Source organism: Desmodus rotundus, chromosome 2 (genome assembly GCF_022682495.2).
Source record: "Desmodus rotundus isolate HL8 chromosome 2, HLdesRot8A.1, whole genome shotgun sequence".
In the NCBI taxonomy this organism is placed as follows: Eukaryota; Metazoa; Chordata; class Mammalia; order Chiroptera; family Phyllostomidae; genus Desmodus; species Desmodus rotundus.
The window spans coordinates 23,095,333-23,112,738 of record NC_071388.1 but is presented as its reverse complement, the minus strand read 5'-3'; the positions used below and the strand labels follow the sequence as shown (position 1 = coordinate 23,112,738).

The following is a 17,406-nucleotide window of genomic DNA, read 5'->3' as shown; positions in this document are numbered from 1 at the left end:
ACTTATTTGGGGGTATGGCTTTCATTATGTAGAGCTAGACTTTATTTATAGTCTTCCAGTCTCCAATTAATTTGTATGTCCATAATTCCTTTTTGACATTTTTTAAATACTGCAATTGCTACTTTTTCCACAAAATATATGTATATAGGCAAAATTACATAATGAGGAACTTTCAACTTAACAATAAAAAATTTGATGCAGACTGCTGTGGAGAGGAGAGTATAAGGGATCTAAATGGTGATAGGAAAAATATACAATAAAGATTAAATACAAAATTTGATGCAAATACTTTAGCATCAAAAGAGATTCTTATTTGGAATATTTCTCTTAAATGCACTAACTTTTCAGATAAAATTTGTATATAGAGTATAAAGTGTTAATAATAGACAAGATCTTAGACATCATTTTTACAGATAAGAAAACCAAAGGGCAGAATTCAGACTATCTGTCTCCTGATCTAGTCACCTCTTCGTTGTTGCAAATGTGTTAAAAAATGAAGTAAAATGAGTGGATGCAGTCAGGTAAGGGAAGACAGCGGCAGGAGGGGGGGAACACAATTCAAATGTTATAAGATGCTTAAAAATTACGCCAAGTGGTAAGATAGTTTATTTCTTTCTATTAATAAAATATTTTTATAATAGCCCCTACAAAAATCACCAACCAGATAGTTATATTTTTTATAAATAAAGGCAGCTGAATATATCATAAAATGGAACTATAGTAATTAAGAAAAGAGACAGCTTAGACAAGTCTTAAGACTACCATCTTTTTCAATAAGACTTACTAATATCTTACAGCAACTCACATTTTGATGTGAATCAAATTGTATTGGAATACAAAAAAAACCAGCATTGATTTTTCCTCCTTTTCTTAAAAGAATGACCTTATTTTTCTTTACTTACAGTTTTCATATAGTTTTCACCAGTGATTTTGTACTTGGTTTGATCTTTGGCTTTGTTCTTAACAGTTGTCAGTTTTCTGAAAACAAACCAGGGAAACTTGCTTTTATTTTTGCCCCTTTATCTTATTTTATTGACTTAGTCTGGTTCTTTGTCTTTCTCTGTAAGCAAAATCACCAAAAAGCATGTTTATACTGCTTTTTTCCTTTGCTCACTTTACTGTAATGATTCCTTTTCTTTTCCACACCTTTAATATTGTATGGTCTGGATAAGCTTCAACTTCACACTGTCAATGAAAGATCTGAATAAAAATCAAATCTTTGACTTGGTAATTATAAACCCAATCTTGTATGCTAGGCCAGACGCTCTTCTCTGTCAATTTAACACACTCATGGAGCTCTCGAATTTACTCATGTCAGCTTAAATGCTCCTTTGGGCTGGTGATTAATAAAATCAGGCTCTGCTTTTCTTTAAATAAAAAATCACATGCTTATAAGTTTCTGATAATAATCAAGAAATTCCAACGTGTGTCCACATTATGGTTGCATAATCAATTTAACTGTTACTGGCTCTTAGCCTTTTTTAATCTGTGGACCACTTACTCAGAGTGATTTTTCCTCACTCTGTACAAAAAACAGCCCATCTTGATGATAATAATGATATATTTCTGGGAAAAATGTATTAATTTTTATTTACTAAATAGAAACATTTCATATACAAACTACCAAGAGAGTCTCATAAGTCAATTCTTGGAGATCATTGTGAAAGAAAATAGGATTTTATAAGCCAGTATCATTATTTTATCACACCTCGATCTAAAATATAATACCTATGGTTTTATATGTATAGAAATAATATTTGATTCCCTTTGTTTATGTGCTCTGTTTTTATAAAATTTTTCCTTTGACTTCAAATGCTTCTCACATTTATAGGTATAACATCAAAACATGTAAGTGAATATTAAACACAGAATTGATTAGTAAATACACAAATACAATTTAAATCTTTGAAAATTTTATTTTCATTAGCTTGAATGAAATAGGTATAAATGTGTGATTTTCTTTACATTAATGATTTTATTATCTAAACCTTAGAATATCTTAAAGCTCTAGGAATATTCACTCATTATATATTTCAGGATTAAAAGTGTTTCTGTTTCCCACACATCCACTCACACTGTTCATGTTTGAATATGTGCAAAATGAATACTCAGTTGTTTAATTTCCAGTGTTATGATCAACTCTGATATTTGTGCTTCAGATTTAATTTTATACCTTAATTCTCAGAGCTCTGAACAATAAATATGAATATTTATATTAATCATTTTCCAATTAGGGAACATGCTTTGGAAATGATAGAAGTAAATACTATGTTACAAAGGTTAGGCATATTGATAGAGATCAATATCAACTGCCTTGAAAATCCTTTTCAATAATTTTAATTTTTCTGTTAAAAAAGAAAAAGCCTAAAATGTATCATATGTTTGATCTTCAAGATGGGTTTCTTTGTTGTTTTATTTAAATTTAAACCATGTTCAAGTTCAGACCAAACCCAAATAGTGCATTGTAGTCAATCAAACAATATTGTTGTGACAAGAGATAACATGTTTTTCTCATTAATGCCCTTTCAGAGCCTGTTTCCAGAGCCCCTGTCCATACAGAGTCGTTCTGTGCAATTTCTCAGATCTCTGTGGGAGAAGACCCAGGCAGCCGGTGCTCACAGCTTTGAAACAGCCATGATGGAGTCCACATTTCCGCAGCAGAAGGTAAATGCCTCTTCCCCAGGATATGTTATTTGAAACTAAAATTCACGATTATCTTGAAACAGTCTGCCTTTTTCTCAACAGTTCGATGTTTTCCTTCTTTCTTTTACCTTCTTCTTTATTACTTAAAAAAATCACTTATTAAGTCATACAGTGGGCTTGGGGTAGATGAGATCAGTAGACAGGGTCACCACCTATTGTGACTTTGCTAAACCGTGATTTGTTAGGTGGCGTGCAGGGTGCCAGATGGTGAGCCCCATTCAACAAAAGACCACAAGAGAAATTGAAATAGATAAGTTTATTACTCACAGGTCCTGGAGGAAGTACACAGCAGGTCTTGAGAAGCCACTTGAAGAGGTTAAGGGAAGGTGCAGACAGAGAGGGAGGCAGGACCTGGGGCACATGCCTTCATCTGAGTCTGTGGAGAGAGTGCTTTGGGGTTCCCAAGCTAAGGTCAGATTGGTCAATTCAAACCTAAAAGAAAAGAAAAGAAAACCTAAGCCCCACAAAAATTGTATTAAATGGGTACCCAAGGTGAAGGGCCTGGGAAGCAGGGAAAACTTGATCATGGGGCTGTTGGGGAAGTCACATCAGAAATTTGCATTTGCCTGTGACTCTGCAGCTCGTTGTTCGGGACACACACTTGCTTTAGGGGGCTAGTGTCAGTTTAAGGCTCCCACAGGCTGCTCAGCCAAACAAAATGGAGTAGCTTAACTAAACTTTGACACTGCTGTTTGAAGCTCAAATTCTGATATGATACAGCCCACTCAAAGCTACTCAAAAACTATACACACAGTATGCAGTAGAAAACATTTTACAAAAGAAGACCATGGACTGAAAGGGAAAGAGTGTCAAGGAGCTGGGCTCCAGGCTTTTCAATGCTTTTCATTTCTTCCCTCTATACTTCTCATCCCTTTTCCTCTGCAGTCACAATAAAGCAAAAAAATGAAGGTGAGAAGGAAGAGAGTATGGTCAGGGCAAAAGAGCTCTGCTGAGGCAGGCAATGATGATTTGAGGCACAGAGCATTTTAGGAGCATGGAAACAAACATAACTCTCAGGACATAGTGACCTGAGACCTCCCAAGCAGGCCCCAAAGTTCCACATTCTGGAGAGGACCAGAATGTGGAACTACACCCAGCCAGCCAACAGAGTGAAATTGGAAGTGGGTATACACTGACGTGGTCAGATTTGCATATGAGGAAAGTCACAGGCCTGGGTATGGAGAGAAAGATGGGAGAAAACCTGCCTGGAGACAGGAAGACTACTTAGGAAGCTGGTACTGTAATCAGGTAAGATGTGAAGACCTGAACCAAAGCTCAAAGCTGGAAGTTGTAGGGAGAAGACAGATTCAAGAATGATTAAAGAAGTAGAATCAACAGGACTTGGTGCCTGATAAGGAAGATGAAAAACCAAGGATGACTCCAGGTGCCTCTCATGGCTGAATAGGTGGCACCATCCTGGAAAAGAGAGACCAAAAAAGAAGCCGCTGTGGGGAAAGAAGATAAAGCATTCTGGCTCACATATCTTGAGTCTGAGTTCTTTGTGTAGATAACCAGGTGGCGATGGTGGTGAAATGGACCTCAGGAAGTCCAGGACTGGAGATGAGGATTTGGGAGACAAAAGGTAGCACTTGACATCATGACGGTAGATTGGATTACTCAGGGAGAAGAGAATATGCATAATGAGGATAGAGAATGGTTATTGATCTCTCCTTAGTAAACATAACCAGCGTCTCTAAGCCCTTGCCATACCCCAAATCTTGGTTATTCTTATTTTGCCTTCAAAAAAACCCAGAAAGAAGCATTGGATGCTTACTGAGCAAACCAGAGGTAATGAGCACACATGATCAAGGTTATGAGAATATATGATCGTGGTCTGGTCCTCGTTTTACTATTGAGAAGGGGAACAAACATGCCAATATTAAATAAGTTCAAAGTACAAATGAGTAGCAAATTAGACAAAAACTGTTACGTTGTGAAACTAACTCAATATCTCTGAAGTGCTAAAGTCTTATAAAAGAGTGGGAAATGGGTGTGATTAACCAGAAGTTTATTTAGAGTAAGACACATTCAACTATTGTGTCACTACTTTTTGGTTTTGGTTTAAGAACTGGAAATGCGGTATTAAAGACTGAAGGAAACACCACAATTGCACCAATGCGAAGTAGAATGGAATTCTCTGTATATTTCATTCAAATTTTAAGCTGGTGCATCATGTTTAGAGACAATTCCTCAAATTCTTACAAATTTTTCATTGTGAACTGTATATTGACTAGAGGCAATTAGTAAGTTAAGAGTTGGCAAGCCACTTCAAGTCCTAGGAGATTTAAAAAAAACTTGGCAGACCAGTGTTGTGCATGCTCATAAGTATACTTATTCATATTTCTCCTATTTGAGACCAATAAATAGTCCTCTAGGGGAAAATTAACTGTAAAGCAAAGTGTTTTCAAATTTTCAAAAGTTTTATAATTTGGTTTAGTCATAAGTAACAGAAAAAACCTTTACTGTCTGGAATGTACAATGTTTGGCAAAGTTCTCTGCCTGCGTATTTCCCAACCAGACTGATTTGCTTCTATTTTTCATGAAGTGTTGTGCCCACTCAATTCAAAATCGCTGTGAGAATGGTCTAAAGACTGCTTTGGTTTTTACCATGTGTACAGCATATACATACGCTAGAGTTGGAAAACGATGAGCGTTTGTGTATCCGCTTGTGCGATGGAGTGGATGCTGTAGCTAAGTGGATTCAGAAAGGGGGACACTCCTGAGAAAATGGCTGAGTCTCTAGAACATAATGCTAGAAGGCTTGTTATTACTGCTACTTTTTAATAAAATTCTGGAATTTTAGAATTGAAAGTCAACAGTACGGTATTTATTAACTTGCAGATGGCTTGGGTGCAGGGATTGCACCATGTTTACCATTGTTGTCCAGGGTCCCAGGGTGTCTGGCACATGGTAGGCACTCAATATATAATGGGTACCAACTGAATAAAGTGATGTTGTCATTTTCTAGATGTTAAAATTGGAAGCACAAGGATCTGTTGAAGGTCACATAGCAAGTCAATAGCAGAGCTAGAGTACAAGTTCATACCACAGTGACATCAGGGCTGTCAACAATATAACTGGTTCTTGTCTACTCTGGGCACATAAGATTACATTTCCCTGCCCCTGGAAGTAAGGGTTGGCCCGTGTGACTTGCTTCAGCCAATGAACTCTGAAAAGGGATGTGTCACTCCAGGCAGAAGCTTAAGCCAGTATGTTATTCTCCAAGTTCCCTCCCTTTTCCAACCTGGTAATTGTAGATACATATGTTATGTAGAGCTGCCGGAAGATGAACACAGAACAGAAGATGCACCTAGAATTCCAAGCCACCATGCAGAGCACTGCTGCTCTGGAGAGCCACCCAGACCCACCATACACTTCACATGGGAAAGAAACAATCTTTTGTTTTGTTAAAGACTAAGTTTTGATGTTAGTTAGTTATGGTGGCATAACCTACCTATCTTGATTCATATACCTACCAGAGTAGTTAAGCATGTTGGCTCTGAAGTCAGATTACCTGGGTTTAAAACCTGATTCGGCCACTTTCCAGTTCTGAGGCCTTTGGCTCTGTGCCTCAGTTTCTTCACCTCTACAAAGATGACAACAGTACTGCCTACCTCATACAGCTGTTTGATGGATGAACGAGTTAATATATAGAGAGCTCTCAGAACAATGGCCACCACTGTGATCGCTCAGTAAAATGTTAGCTAATATATTGATTCCTAGCCAGCATCTATCTTTCTCTCTCTCTCTCCCTCTCCCTCTCCCCCTCTCCCCCTCTCCCCCCTCCCCCTCTCCCCCTCTCCCCCTTTCCCCCTCTCCCCCTCTCCCCCTTTCCCCCTCTCCCCCTCTCCCCCTTTCCCCCTCTCCCCCTCTCCCCCTCTCTCCCTCTCCCCCTCTCTCCCTCTCTCCCTCTCTCCCTCTCTCCCTCTCTTCCTCTCTCCCTCTCTCCTTCACTCCTTCTCCTTTTCCCCCTCTCTCTCCCTCCCACCCACAAAAAAGAACACAAATTCAAATCTGTTGCAGATGCATGAAGAGAGGCTCAGAGCAGAGGCAGAAAAACAAACCTAAAGAAGAGTCTCTCAAATAATTGTACTCTTCTAATTATATCCGACCAACATTATCAAAAAACATTCTCCCAATGTCAAACAAGAATTTACTGTATAAAATTCAAATTATTATTTGCAAACCATTTACCAGTCTCATGCAGGAGTACAATCATGAAAATCCTTATTATACTGAAATGCTATAATATTGTTTTGGTTATGAAACAAAGAAAAGTTTAATATAATGCATATATTCAGCTCAATAGTTCAATAGTTTAAATAATAAAATATTATCAGCTATAGATATTTAAATGGAATTTGATAAAGTTCAACACATGTTTTTAATAATCACACATTTTACATAAAAATCTTATTAAGGTATGTCTCCCTAATTAGACTGTGTTCCCATGAGAGTATATGTTTGTCATTGTACACCCAGCACCAGAGCGTCACCCAGCATACAATAGGCACTCCGTGACATGTGTTGACTAAATAAAATGAATGAGCACTGTCAATAACTAGATATTTCTTAGCATGATAAATACTTGTCTTATAACATAAGAAAAATTATCATTAGTGATGAACTACTGAAGATGATTATTACATACAAAAATAAAACCAAAATACCCATTATAATCTTTTTTACTTAGTATTGTCCAAAAGTATCAGCCAACATGAGAACATAAGCTCCATGAAGCAGGGATCTTGTCTGTCTTGTTTGTACAGCATATTGGGTATTTAAAGAGCATGTCTGGCTCATAGTAGGCATTAATAATAATAATAATAATATGTTGAATAAATAGAATACAAAACAGAAGTAAAGAGTGTACTACTTGAAAGAAGTAAAATCAATGTTACCTTCAGATAATGTTGATCACAGATAATATGAGAATTAAAAAAACTATTAGAATTAATAATATTCATTGTCATCATAATAGTTAACTTTAACTGGGCATTTAGAATATGCCAATCATTGTTGTGTGCTTGTAATACTAATTATTTCACTTAATTCCAACAACAAGCTATTGAGATAGATAACATTATACTCCCATTCTACAAATGAGTAAACTAAGTAGAAAAGAGATTAATTAGCTTTCTTGAGGTCACAGAGCAATGGAGAGAAATAAGACTTGAATAAACATAGTGACATACCAGGTTCCTGGTTGAGAATAACAAACATTACAATGATGTTAATATTTTCTAAGTTAATGAACAAGTTAACTAAACTCCATTTTAAATTCTAGCAGTGTTTTTTGATACTTTGTGACTTGATGGTGAAATATAAGGAAAAGGATAAACAGGTGAGACTAGTTTTTAAATTTTTGAGAGAAAAAAATAAAAGAGAACTTTCCTAATTATTAATACATACTATAAAAAACTATAACCATTAAATCATTCTACTTTTAAGGCAAGAATTAATATACAGATAAATGGAATAGACTATGTAGTCCAGAAACTGACACTAATAGACACATATAATACGTTAACGTATAATGTATAATTAACTACATATAAAAGAAGTTAAGCCCTTTAAAAAAAACCTAGTCAAGTCAGATGCCTTACCTCTAGAGAGCTGCTGTACAACATCATACCTATAATCAATGACAATATATTGTACACTTGAAAACCTGTTAAGAAGGTATATCTTATACTGTGTTCCTCCCGTGGACAACAGTGTGGTGATTGCTGGGGGTATGGGTGGTATAAGGGGACTAAATGGTAATGGAAGAAATACAATAAAGATTAAAAAGTGTTCTTCCCACAATAAAAAAATAAAATTTCAAATAAGTAAATTTTTTAAAACTAGAAAAAGAAAACTCGATACCAAATCCTAGACCTAACTTTGTACATATAGAAATTGTAAAAGCATTTTCTATAATTAAAAATTAGACAAGCTGGAACTCCAATATTTAACATTTTATTGTAGTACCCAATACAGAAAGTCAAAAAAAGCGAGTAAGGGGAATAAGAATTGAAAGAAGAAAAATGAGAGAGATACAGAAAGAGAAAAATTATTTACAGACAATAAAATTATTTGTATATAAGATTTGAAAGAATCTAATGAAGATTTAGAACTTATAAGGGTGATCTGTGAAGTTAATTGCTATAAGATCAATATACAAAATCAATAATAAACCTAAATATGAATAATAACTATTAGAAATACAATAAAAACACATCATTTATAACAGCAACCAAATCAATAAGGAATAACATAAGATGGGGAACTCTTTGATGAAGAAGAATTTTTAAATATTAATAAGAGCATGCTTTTTAAAAACCCAAATTAATGCAAAGATATGCCCTCCTCATAGCTAAAACTCGACAATACTCATTGTCACACAAATAAAATTTTTTTCCCAAATTAAAATATAAATTCCATTTCATTTTCAATCATAATATCAACAAAATTTCTTTCTGGAGGTTAACAAACTAATCCTAGATTTAAAAATAACCCAAATAATTCTGAAAAAGAACAAAGAGGAAATTTTTCTGCTAGGAAAATAACACTTACTCTAAAGCTATAAGAGCATGATTATTGCTGCGGGGATAAACTGTAGAGAACAGAGTCCAGAAAGAGTCCCAGGCACATATACATGCTTCCTAGATAAAAAAGGAGGATTTCAAATCAGTAAGGAGAAAATAAAATACTTTTAAAATAGTATGGGGATATGTGACTTTACAAGTTGAAAAGATAAAATTAGATTCTTCCCAGACACTATATAGATATATCAACTCCAGATAGATCAGAGGCCTAAAGGTAGTCAACAAAACCTTAGAACTAGAATACCAAAGGTTGCCTTTAGGACTTCAGGATAGGAAAGGATTTCTTAAGACCTGACTGAGCAGAAATCACGAAGCAATATGAACAGATTTGACTACATAAAAAGTTTAAATTTCTGTGTGACAAAACACACCATAACAAAGTTAAAAGGCAAGTACAAGCTGTAAGAAGGTGTTTGAAATATACGTAACTCACAAAAATCTTCTATAAATCAACACAGAAGAGGCAACTGAAGGGAAAACTCGGCAAAGAACATGAACAGAAAATTCACTGAACAGGACACTCAAATGACCAAAAATGTAAGATATTTAGACTCATTAAAAATTATTGAAACAGTTGATTTAAATTTTTGAAAGTGATACACCATTTTACAATGATCAAAATGGTGAGAATAAAAAACTGTGGCAATAAAAGTCTTGCAAAGACATGAAAAAATGAGAATGTTTATACATAACAGATGAGAATAAAATGTTTACCAACTTAGAAGAAAGTACTTGAGAAAAATATATGTAATAATTAAATCAGACTCAAACATAAAAATATATATGTAATAACAATATATATAATTAGACAATATAATAATAATTATTATTATATAATTATTATTAATATAATGATAATTCTATATAATTAAATTAGACAGCTAGTTCACAGTCAATGTAGGTGAGTAAGTAGCTTTCCAGAAGTCTAATGTCATTTAAAGCTTATTTTAAAAATGCTTAACCATTCCCCCAAAGGATACCCCTATTAGTTAATTAACAGATTCATTTCCTCATGTATTTATCTCCTCTCCATGAAAACTTTTAAATTCTCTCTTAACAGAGCTTAAGCATTTTACAGAGATGCTCATTTCTTTCCACAAGGAATTCTTGTAATTATAATGTGCAAAAATGTTCTGTTCTAGACAAAGTTTAAGACAAATTTTCCTTTACAATCTTTTTAAAAGAGCAATCTGGCAATAGCTGGTTATATTATAAATTCATTGCATCCTATTATCTTGCAGTTCCATTTCTGAGCAAAACTGTCACAAACCTGCACCAGGAGACATGTACAGATGTTAAATGAGCACTGTTTGCACCAAAAAATCAGAAGCAATGAAAATGTACATCAGTAGAAGAAAGAAGGAAAATGTTGTGGTATAATCATGCTATACAGACAATAAAAGGAAATTAATTAGACTTTAGGTAGTAACATAGGATAAATCTTGAAAACATAATATTGAATTTTAATAAGCAAGTTGCAAGAGTATGACATGAATAGTATGAGAGATTGCTTGAATTTTTAAAACACTAAGCAGCACTATACATTATGTATGGGTACGTATACTTGTGATCAAAATATAACACCATATTTAAAATCACACCAAATTCATGATGGTGTTGTCTCTGGATAATAAGGAAATAGGGGAAAGAGTGAGGAAAATGTTATTGGAAAAGGTATTAAGAAGATCTCAATTGCATCTCAATTTCAAAATTCAGAAGGAAAAAATGAGTATTTATCAAGTTTACCCAGGAAGTTCATGGGTATTTGTTACACTATCCATTGTCCATGTTTTTCTTTCTTTTTGTAAAAATGTAATTCAACTTATAAGTAATATATAAGAGTTGAGGATTGATAGATTTGCTATACAAAAATATTAAACTTATAAAAACCCAAACCTGTCTATATAATAACTTAAATGAAAATAGTATAACAAGCATAAAAGACAAAGTTGAATATCCTTAAGTTTCAATAAGCTCCTTCAAATTAATAAGCACTGGCCCAAGGACATAGGAACGTGAGACTTGGAGTCCAGGAAAAGTATTCAGCCTCGTTGTTAGTCAAGATACAAAAACTGGCCATAAAATAACATGACCCTTTTTCATTCATTTTTTAAAAGACAGTAATCAATGCTGGCTAGATTAAGGAAATTGAGACACTTTCACACATTTCTACTTGAAGTGTAAATTATTTCAACATGCTTAAAAAACAATTTAGCCATGCTGGTCAAGAGTCTTAAAAATATTCATATCCTTTAACATAGAAATTTCACTTCTAGGAATCTGTTCTAAAGAAATTATCTGAAATGTATACAAAACTTTAGATACAAATACCAAAAAACTATTGTACAGTGATTTGTAGGTAGCGTAAATGTCTAAAGAAGGGGGAATTATAGTATTAGACAGAGACATATAAATATAGAGATAGAGATATTTCTTTAGATTGGAGAATTAAAGTAATATATCCATCCATATGAAAAGAATTGAGGAACTATGAAAATCATGTTTATGGGAAGTGTTTAATGACATGAAACAATATTTATGTCAAATACCACATTGCAATATACAAAATTATTTATGTAAAGATTATTTGGAGGATTGCCCATTCAAACAATCAAAAGGAAATATACCAAAATATTAGCAGTGGTTAGCTCTGGTTGATGGGACTGGTATTTTCTAAATCTTCTCCAAGAAGTATGTATTTCTCTTATAATCAAGGAAAAAATATTGTGACAGAAGTACCACTTTTAGTTATACTGTTATACTGTTTTATGTAAGGAAATGTAAATGAGCAGCTTACTTAAAGAAAATTCCATTTTAAGATAATCAATTTTCATTATAAAATAAGGATTTTGTAAAGGATAGAAAAGCCATTGACTTATTTAAGAAATGGGGAGGATGGCCTCCCTGGAGTTATGATACAGATATGATTAGTAGTTCCACCTTTCAGACGGGGAGGCACTCTGATCAGCAGAGGACCAGGCGGTTGACAAAGCTGACTGGGTAATTGCTAAAGGACGGGAATCTGAGAGCCAAGTCGCCTTTATTGACACACATGTTCCAGTTCCCAAAGCCTGGAGAGATTCAATATGCCATAGAAGTGAGGTCTCAAAACTATGCCCATTATGGAAACAAAAAAAAATTAAAATTTGCTGCTGAAATAAAGCGGGCCCATCTGGCTAACATTTGGAGGTTTGTTTTCCGTCCACATTGCTTCAAACACACTTGACAGTTCTCAGGGTAACTGGCAGTAGTGTCAAAGCGTAAATGAAACTGAAGCCCCAATCCTGTGTGGGACAAAAGGAGGCCTTCTGTTGCTCCCGAGGCTTGAGAGTCAATGTTTTGAGACACACTGTTAGCACAGTGCTTTAACTAATAAATAATATGCATGAGGAAGTAAATAAGGAGTATGCTTATTTATTATAAAGGCTGTCACTCTTCAAATCCTCATGAGAAATGTAAGTCTGCACACGAGATGTGAGTGTCAAGTATGGGAGGCCAGCCTCAAGGGAGAGCAGCGTGAATCATGGTGTTCGAGAGCAGTCAGCTGTGTCCATCCTCCCTTTCAGAGCAAGCAAAATGGGAATGGGGTGATAGGAATTAGGCTGGGATCTCAGACACCTAGATGAGGGGTAGGCCAGGGCCAGGGTTGGGGGGGTGGCAGGTAGGGGGTCCTGGGCTGTGAGCTCAGAACCAGGAAAATCTGATGGGCAGTATCTAAAACCCAAAGGTGAGGAAAAGAGATTAAACAAATGTGTGAATAAGAGCCTATCCAAAGAAGCCAGGCCAAGGGTAAATTCAGTGAGTAAAGGGTAATCTCCATGGGAATGCCATTCATGATAGGAAACTGGAAGCAAGGGGCTGGGAGGGTAGATTGAAGGTGGGACGTGTGTGCAGATGTGCGCACAGATGTAAATATGTGGGACAATCCCAAGGGGAGCGAGCCAGTTAGGAGACTGGGCATTAAAATATGGAGTCTGGGTTTTTGAAAGAAAGAGGAAAATGGTTCCCTGTAAAGAGAATGACGTCAGCAATGACAAGGAGGAGACAAAAAAAAAATCACAGTGACATAGTAAAAGTGACCCTAAATTCAATCATTCAGTTAAAAATATTTTGGGGGAACGCCTACTCTCTGCCAAGTACCGTGTAGAGAAACCCAACATAAGCAATCATGCCCTGTCCCAAGGGAAACAGTAGTAATATACAAGCAAATGATTCCACTCTGATGGTGACTGTAAAAACATAAAATGCCCAAAGGAAGTGATGAAAAGGAGCATCGTTGGGTGGTCAGGGAAGACTTCTCTGAGGTGGTGTCTGATGAGTTTTCCTGGCAAAGAGAATGTGTTGCACAAAGACCTTGAGATCAAAAACCAAAAAGAGAGAAAAAATAAGAAAAGCAAGGCAAACCCTTGGCATCTTAGAGCATTCTCCTCTGAAGTTAAATCACACTTGCCATCAGAAAATATTTCTGAGCAATCACCCTCAATGTTTCTATTTATTTGCTTCTAAGTTATATCCATGTATTATTATACTCATTTCCATTATAAAACATATTCAAAAATAGAAATGTTAAAGGATGAGATGAAAAATAAAGTGAAAGTTCTAATATTTTCTTCTTCCGGCATCACTGTGGATGGCCAAGCCCGCCCAGGAGGGACCTCGCTCTCCTCCCACAGCCTTGGAAGAAGGGCAAGTTGAGAGTTCACCTGGGGAAATTGACCTCTGGCCTTGTAAGCCACAGCAAGGAGCGGAGATTTTATTGCGGTCTCTGGGAAGTCACCGCAGAGTTTTGAGCTGCAGACATTACCCAGCTTGTCTTCAAATGATCACTCACTGTGTGGAGACTAGATCAGAAGTGGCAAAAGCAGAATCTGGGAGATTGTGAAGGAGACAATTACTGACCCAGATGAGAGAAGAGCGTAGCTTAACTGGGATGGCCCTAATTGGGATGAAATAAATGACACATCAGTATCAGTTTTGGATATAAAAGGGATGTAACAAGCTAATGGGTGGGGGGTTAGGGTGAGGGAGGCTTTTGAATATCTTAAATTTAAAATACCTACTGAGATGTTCCAGTGGAATTGTCTAGCAGGCAAATGTGAAGCAGTTTAGGACAAAGATATAAATGAGGACATTTTTGGCACAGAGGTGATGAAAGAGCCTTGGGGAGATTAAAGCAACCTGGAAGAGAGCATCGAGAGGAAAAGGCCGCAGTTCAGGATTAAATCCAGAGAGCAGCCAAGAGACAAAAGAAAGCCAGCAAGTGCAGAGGTCACAGATATTAAGAGAATGCCCAAGAAGGAGAAAGGGCACACACAGCTGGGATTCGGCAGCCAGATCAAGGAAGACAAGTACAGAAAAATGTCCACCCATTTAGGAAACTTGGAAAGAACAGTTTTAATGGAGTTTTAAGGGCAAGGTGCAAACAGGAGTCGGTGGAGGAAAATGAGAAGAAAAGAATACGGAAGGAAACACAGCATATGTAGAGAGCTGTTGTAAAAGTTTGGTTCTGAATGTGTTGGTAATGGAGCAAGTATGGAGATGGTTTCCTATGGAAACCCCAGAGCATGTTTGTAAGTTGTTGGGATGATGCAATAGAGAGAGTGAAAATGATAAGCAGATGGGAAGAAAAAGTCACTGCATGCAGACCCAGAGTGAGTGGATTTGATGGTGGAACAGTAAGTGAGTTCTTTTGGTTGGCTTGTCAGCTTTTTGGTAAAAATAAGAGGTGAGACTATCAGCTAAAAGTCGGATAGGGAAAGGAGGGGTAGAATGTGGGAGGTTTGAGGAATGAGAGTCTGAAATGATATTCTTAGAGAAAGCAACCATGAATGAACTTACTAGAGAAAAATAGCAGGACCATAAGGCAATGAGAAGCACTCATTTGGGATCTGAGATGTTAGATTTAAAGTAACATGGAAATATGGTTTTTTCCAGCAGTGATCAGCTGTTAGGGTGCTAAAATAAGCTTTTCTTTTTCTTTTTTTTTTTAATTCAGTGGTAATGAAGTGGTACCAGGTTTCAAGGAGGTAGGGAAGATCTGTGTTTGAGAGGGGATCAAGGCTTAGGATGCAGACCGAAAGGAAAGATATAAAATGCTAAAGAACAATCTATACGTAGGAAACTTGATTTGAAAAACAGAAAGATGCTCTTCAGAGCCCAGGAAAAAAGTTATTTTCTAAATGATGAAGATGATGGATTTGTGCTGAGCCTCTTTTCACAAGAACCCTCTACTTTTCCTCCACCCCCAACAGATGCTCTGCTATTCCCCTTGGAAACAAGGACACAAGCTCATTTATCACGAGGCTGGCCAAGGCTAAGGCGGACAGCCAGCCGAGCAAAGGGAGAGAGGCTAACTGTGACCAGGGCCGTGTTTCCACCATGCTCCATGCATTAGGCTTGCAACACTAGGTAGCACTGGGAGAGTATTAGCTTAAGCACAAGACGAATTTTTATCACAGTTTATGTAGTATCAGTGGACTCGCACTCCTCCCCTGTAGCCACATAATAGTTCCACTGGGATTAACATGATTAACGTGAGGGGAGAGGCTCGAAGGTGAAAAGAGTCCTTGAGAACTGACACGTCTTCTGGAGACTTTTACGAACATGACTGTTATTGATGGCTTGGGACCACTGAGTATGGAAGTTCAGCCAAATTCTAAACTTTGCCTCCCAAAATACTGTCTCTACCTCCATTTGAATTTACTTTTTCCCCTTAAGAGCTATACATTATAACAATCTATAGGGCCCTCCATTTAAACAATTCCTTACACACAACTCATTGTATTAAGTGATGGCGCACAATTTTGTAAACACATTGAACCTAAGTGACAGTTCCATTCTCCATTGAAAAATCAGGAAGTTGCTACCCTTACCCCAAGCTAATTGATATACACTAGTAATATCTCCCCAACAATGACCCATATATACTGTACCTCTGTTGAACATAAGCTTTTTTAAAGAAATTAAAATCGGCATAAGAAATATTTTCTTGATTATTTACATCTTGGTTTATCACATGCATTGCATTTTCTTCATGTTACAGAGGCCAGACTGTCCTATAATGAAGCATGTCAATTTTACTACTGTAGTGAACATTCCTTCACAGTCAGCCAGATGTTCTGCATCAGTCAGGGGGAAAAAACTTTAGAAAAGAGTTAACAAAATAACTCTATTCCTGGGGGAACAGAGGTATGCAGTTCCTCTGAAATGTCTGTTCTAATCCAATAGTGGTTTAGGTTCTTTTCTTAAACAATCAGTGCGTAAGGAAATATTTTTCTTTTCCCCTCAATGTGATCACAGATAGTGTGTGAATACTTAGAAACAGTGGGCACTAAACTATTAGAATAAACAGTACCTCTTTTCAGGCAAAGTGGAAGTGTTGTAATTAGAAACTTAGGGCCTTAGTTCATATCCTGGCCCTACCATTTGCCAGCTCTTTATGAATATCCTCTCTGCTTCGTCCTCTTTACCTGCCAAGTGCAGAAAGAACTAGTACTCACCTCACAGGGGATTTTATGGGGTTTAGAAGATACAATACATATAAAATTGTTAGAACAGTGACTGGCACATAGTAAGTGCTCAATAAATGGTAACTAATATTATTTTATTGCACTTTTTCCACAACAATCCCCCAAACAAAGGAAAGGCAAAGGTGCCACCTCTTGAAAATGAGTTTGATTTCCACCATAGCCAAAAATTTATCCAGGCCCACCCAGGCCTATTATAAAAGGAGACTACTCCAACTGAGTAATAGTTTTGCAAGTTAAAAGCTGGGTTTCTCTAAAATAATGACACATTTTCTTATGTGGCTCATGAATATACTCTAAAAACAATCCCAAAAGAGACTTTTGAAAATGTTTTGAGCAGAGGCTGTGTCACTAAATTGTGAGTGGTCGTTCGAGTTTAACACTCATTTCAAAACATAAATTCTGGGCTTTTAATGCAAAAAACTTATAGCAATTTAAATATCTCAATATTAGACATATCAGGAAAGAGAACAGTGACACTATTTGCTTTTATTTCTAGAACCCTGACAGTTGCATGTCGATTGGCCAACTTCAGGTTCTAAGGACACGTTACCCTCTTCAGAGCCCTGAGGGATAACAAGACTATG

The 17,406-nt window shown here is 36.3% G+C and overlaps 1 protein-coding gene across 4 annotated transcripts in view; it reads left to right on the top strand.

The window, feature by feature from the left end:
* VEPH1 (ventricular zone expressed PH domain containing 1) overlaps positions 1 to 17,406 on the top strand; it is a 197,987-nt gene that overhangs the window by 142,379 nt on the left and 38,202 nt on the right. For all 4 annotated transcript variants that reach the window (XM_045197271.2, XM_045197268.2, XM_024560285.3 and 1 more), the window contains exon 11: positions 2,530 to 2,664. In XM_045197271.2, the coding sequence (XP_045053206.1) occupies positions 2,530 to 2,664 (135 nt within the window). The remainder of the gene's footprint in view (positions 1 to 2,529; positions 2,665 to 17,406) is intronic.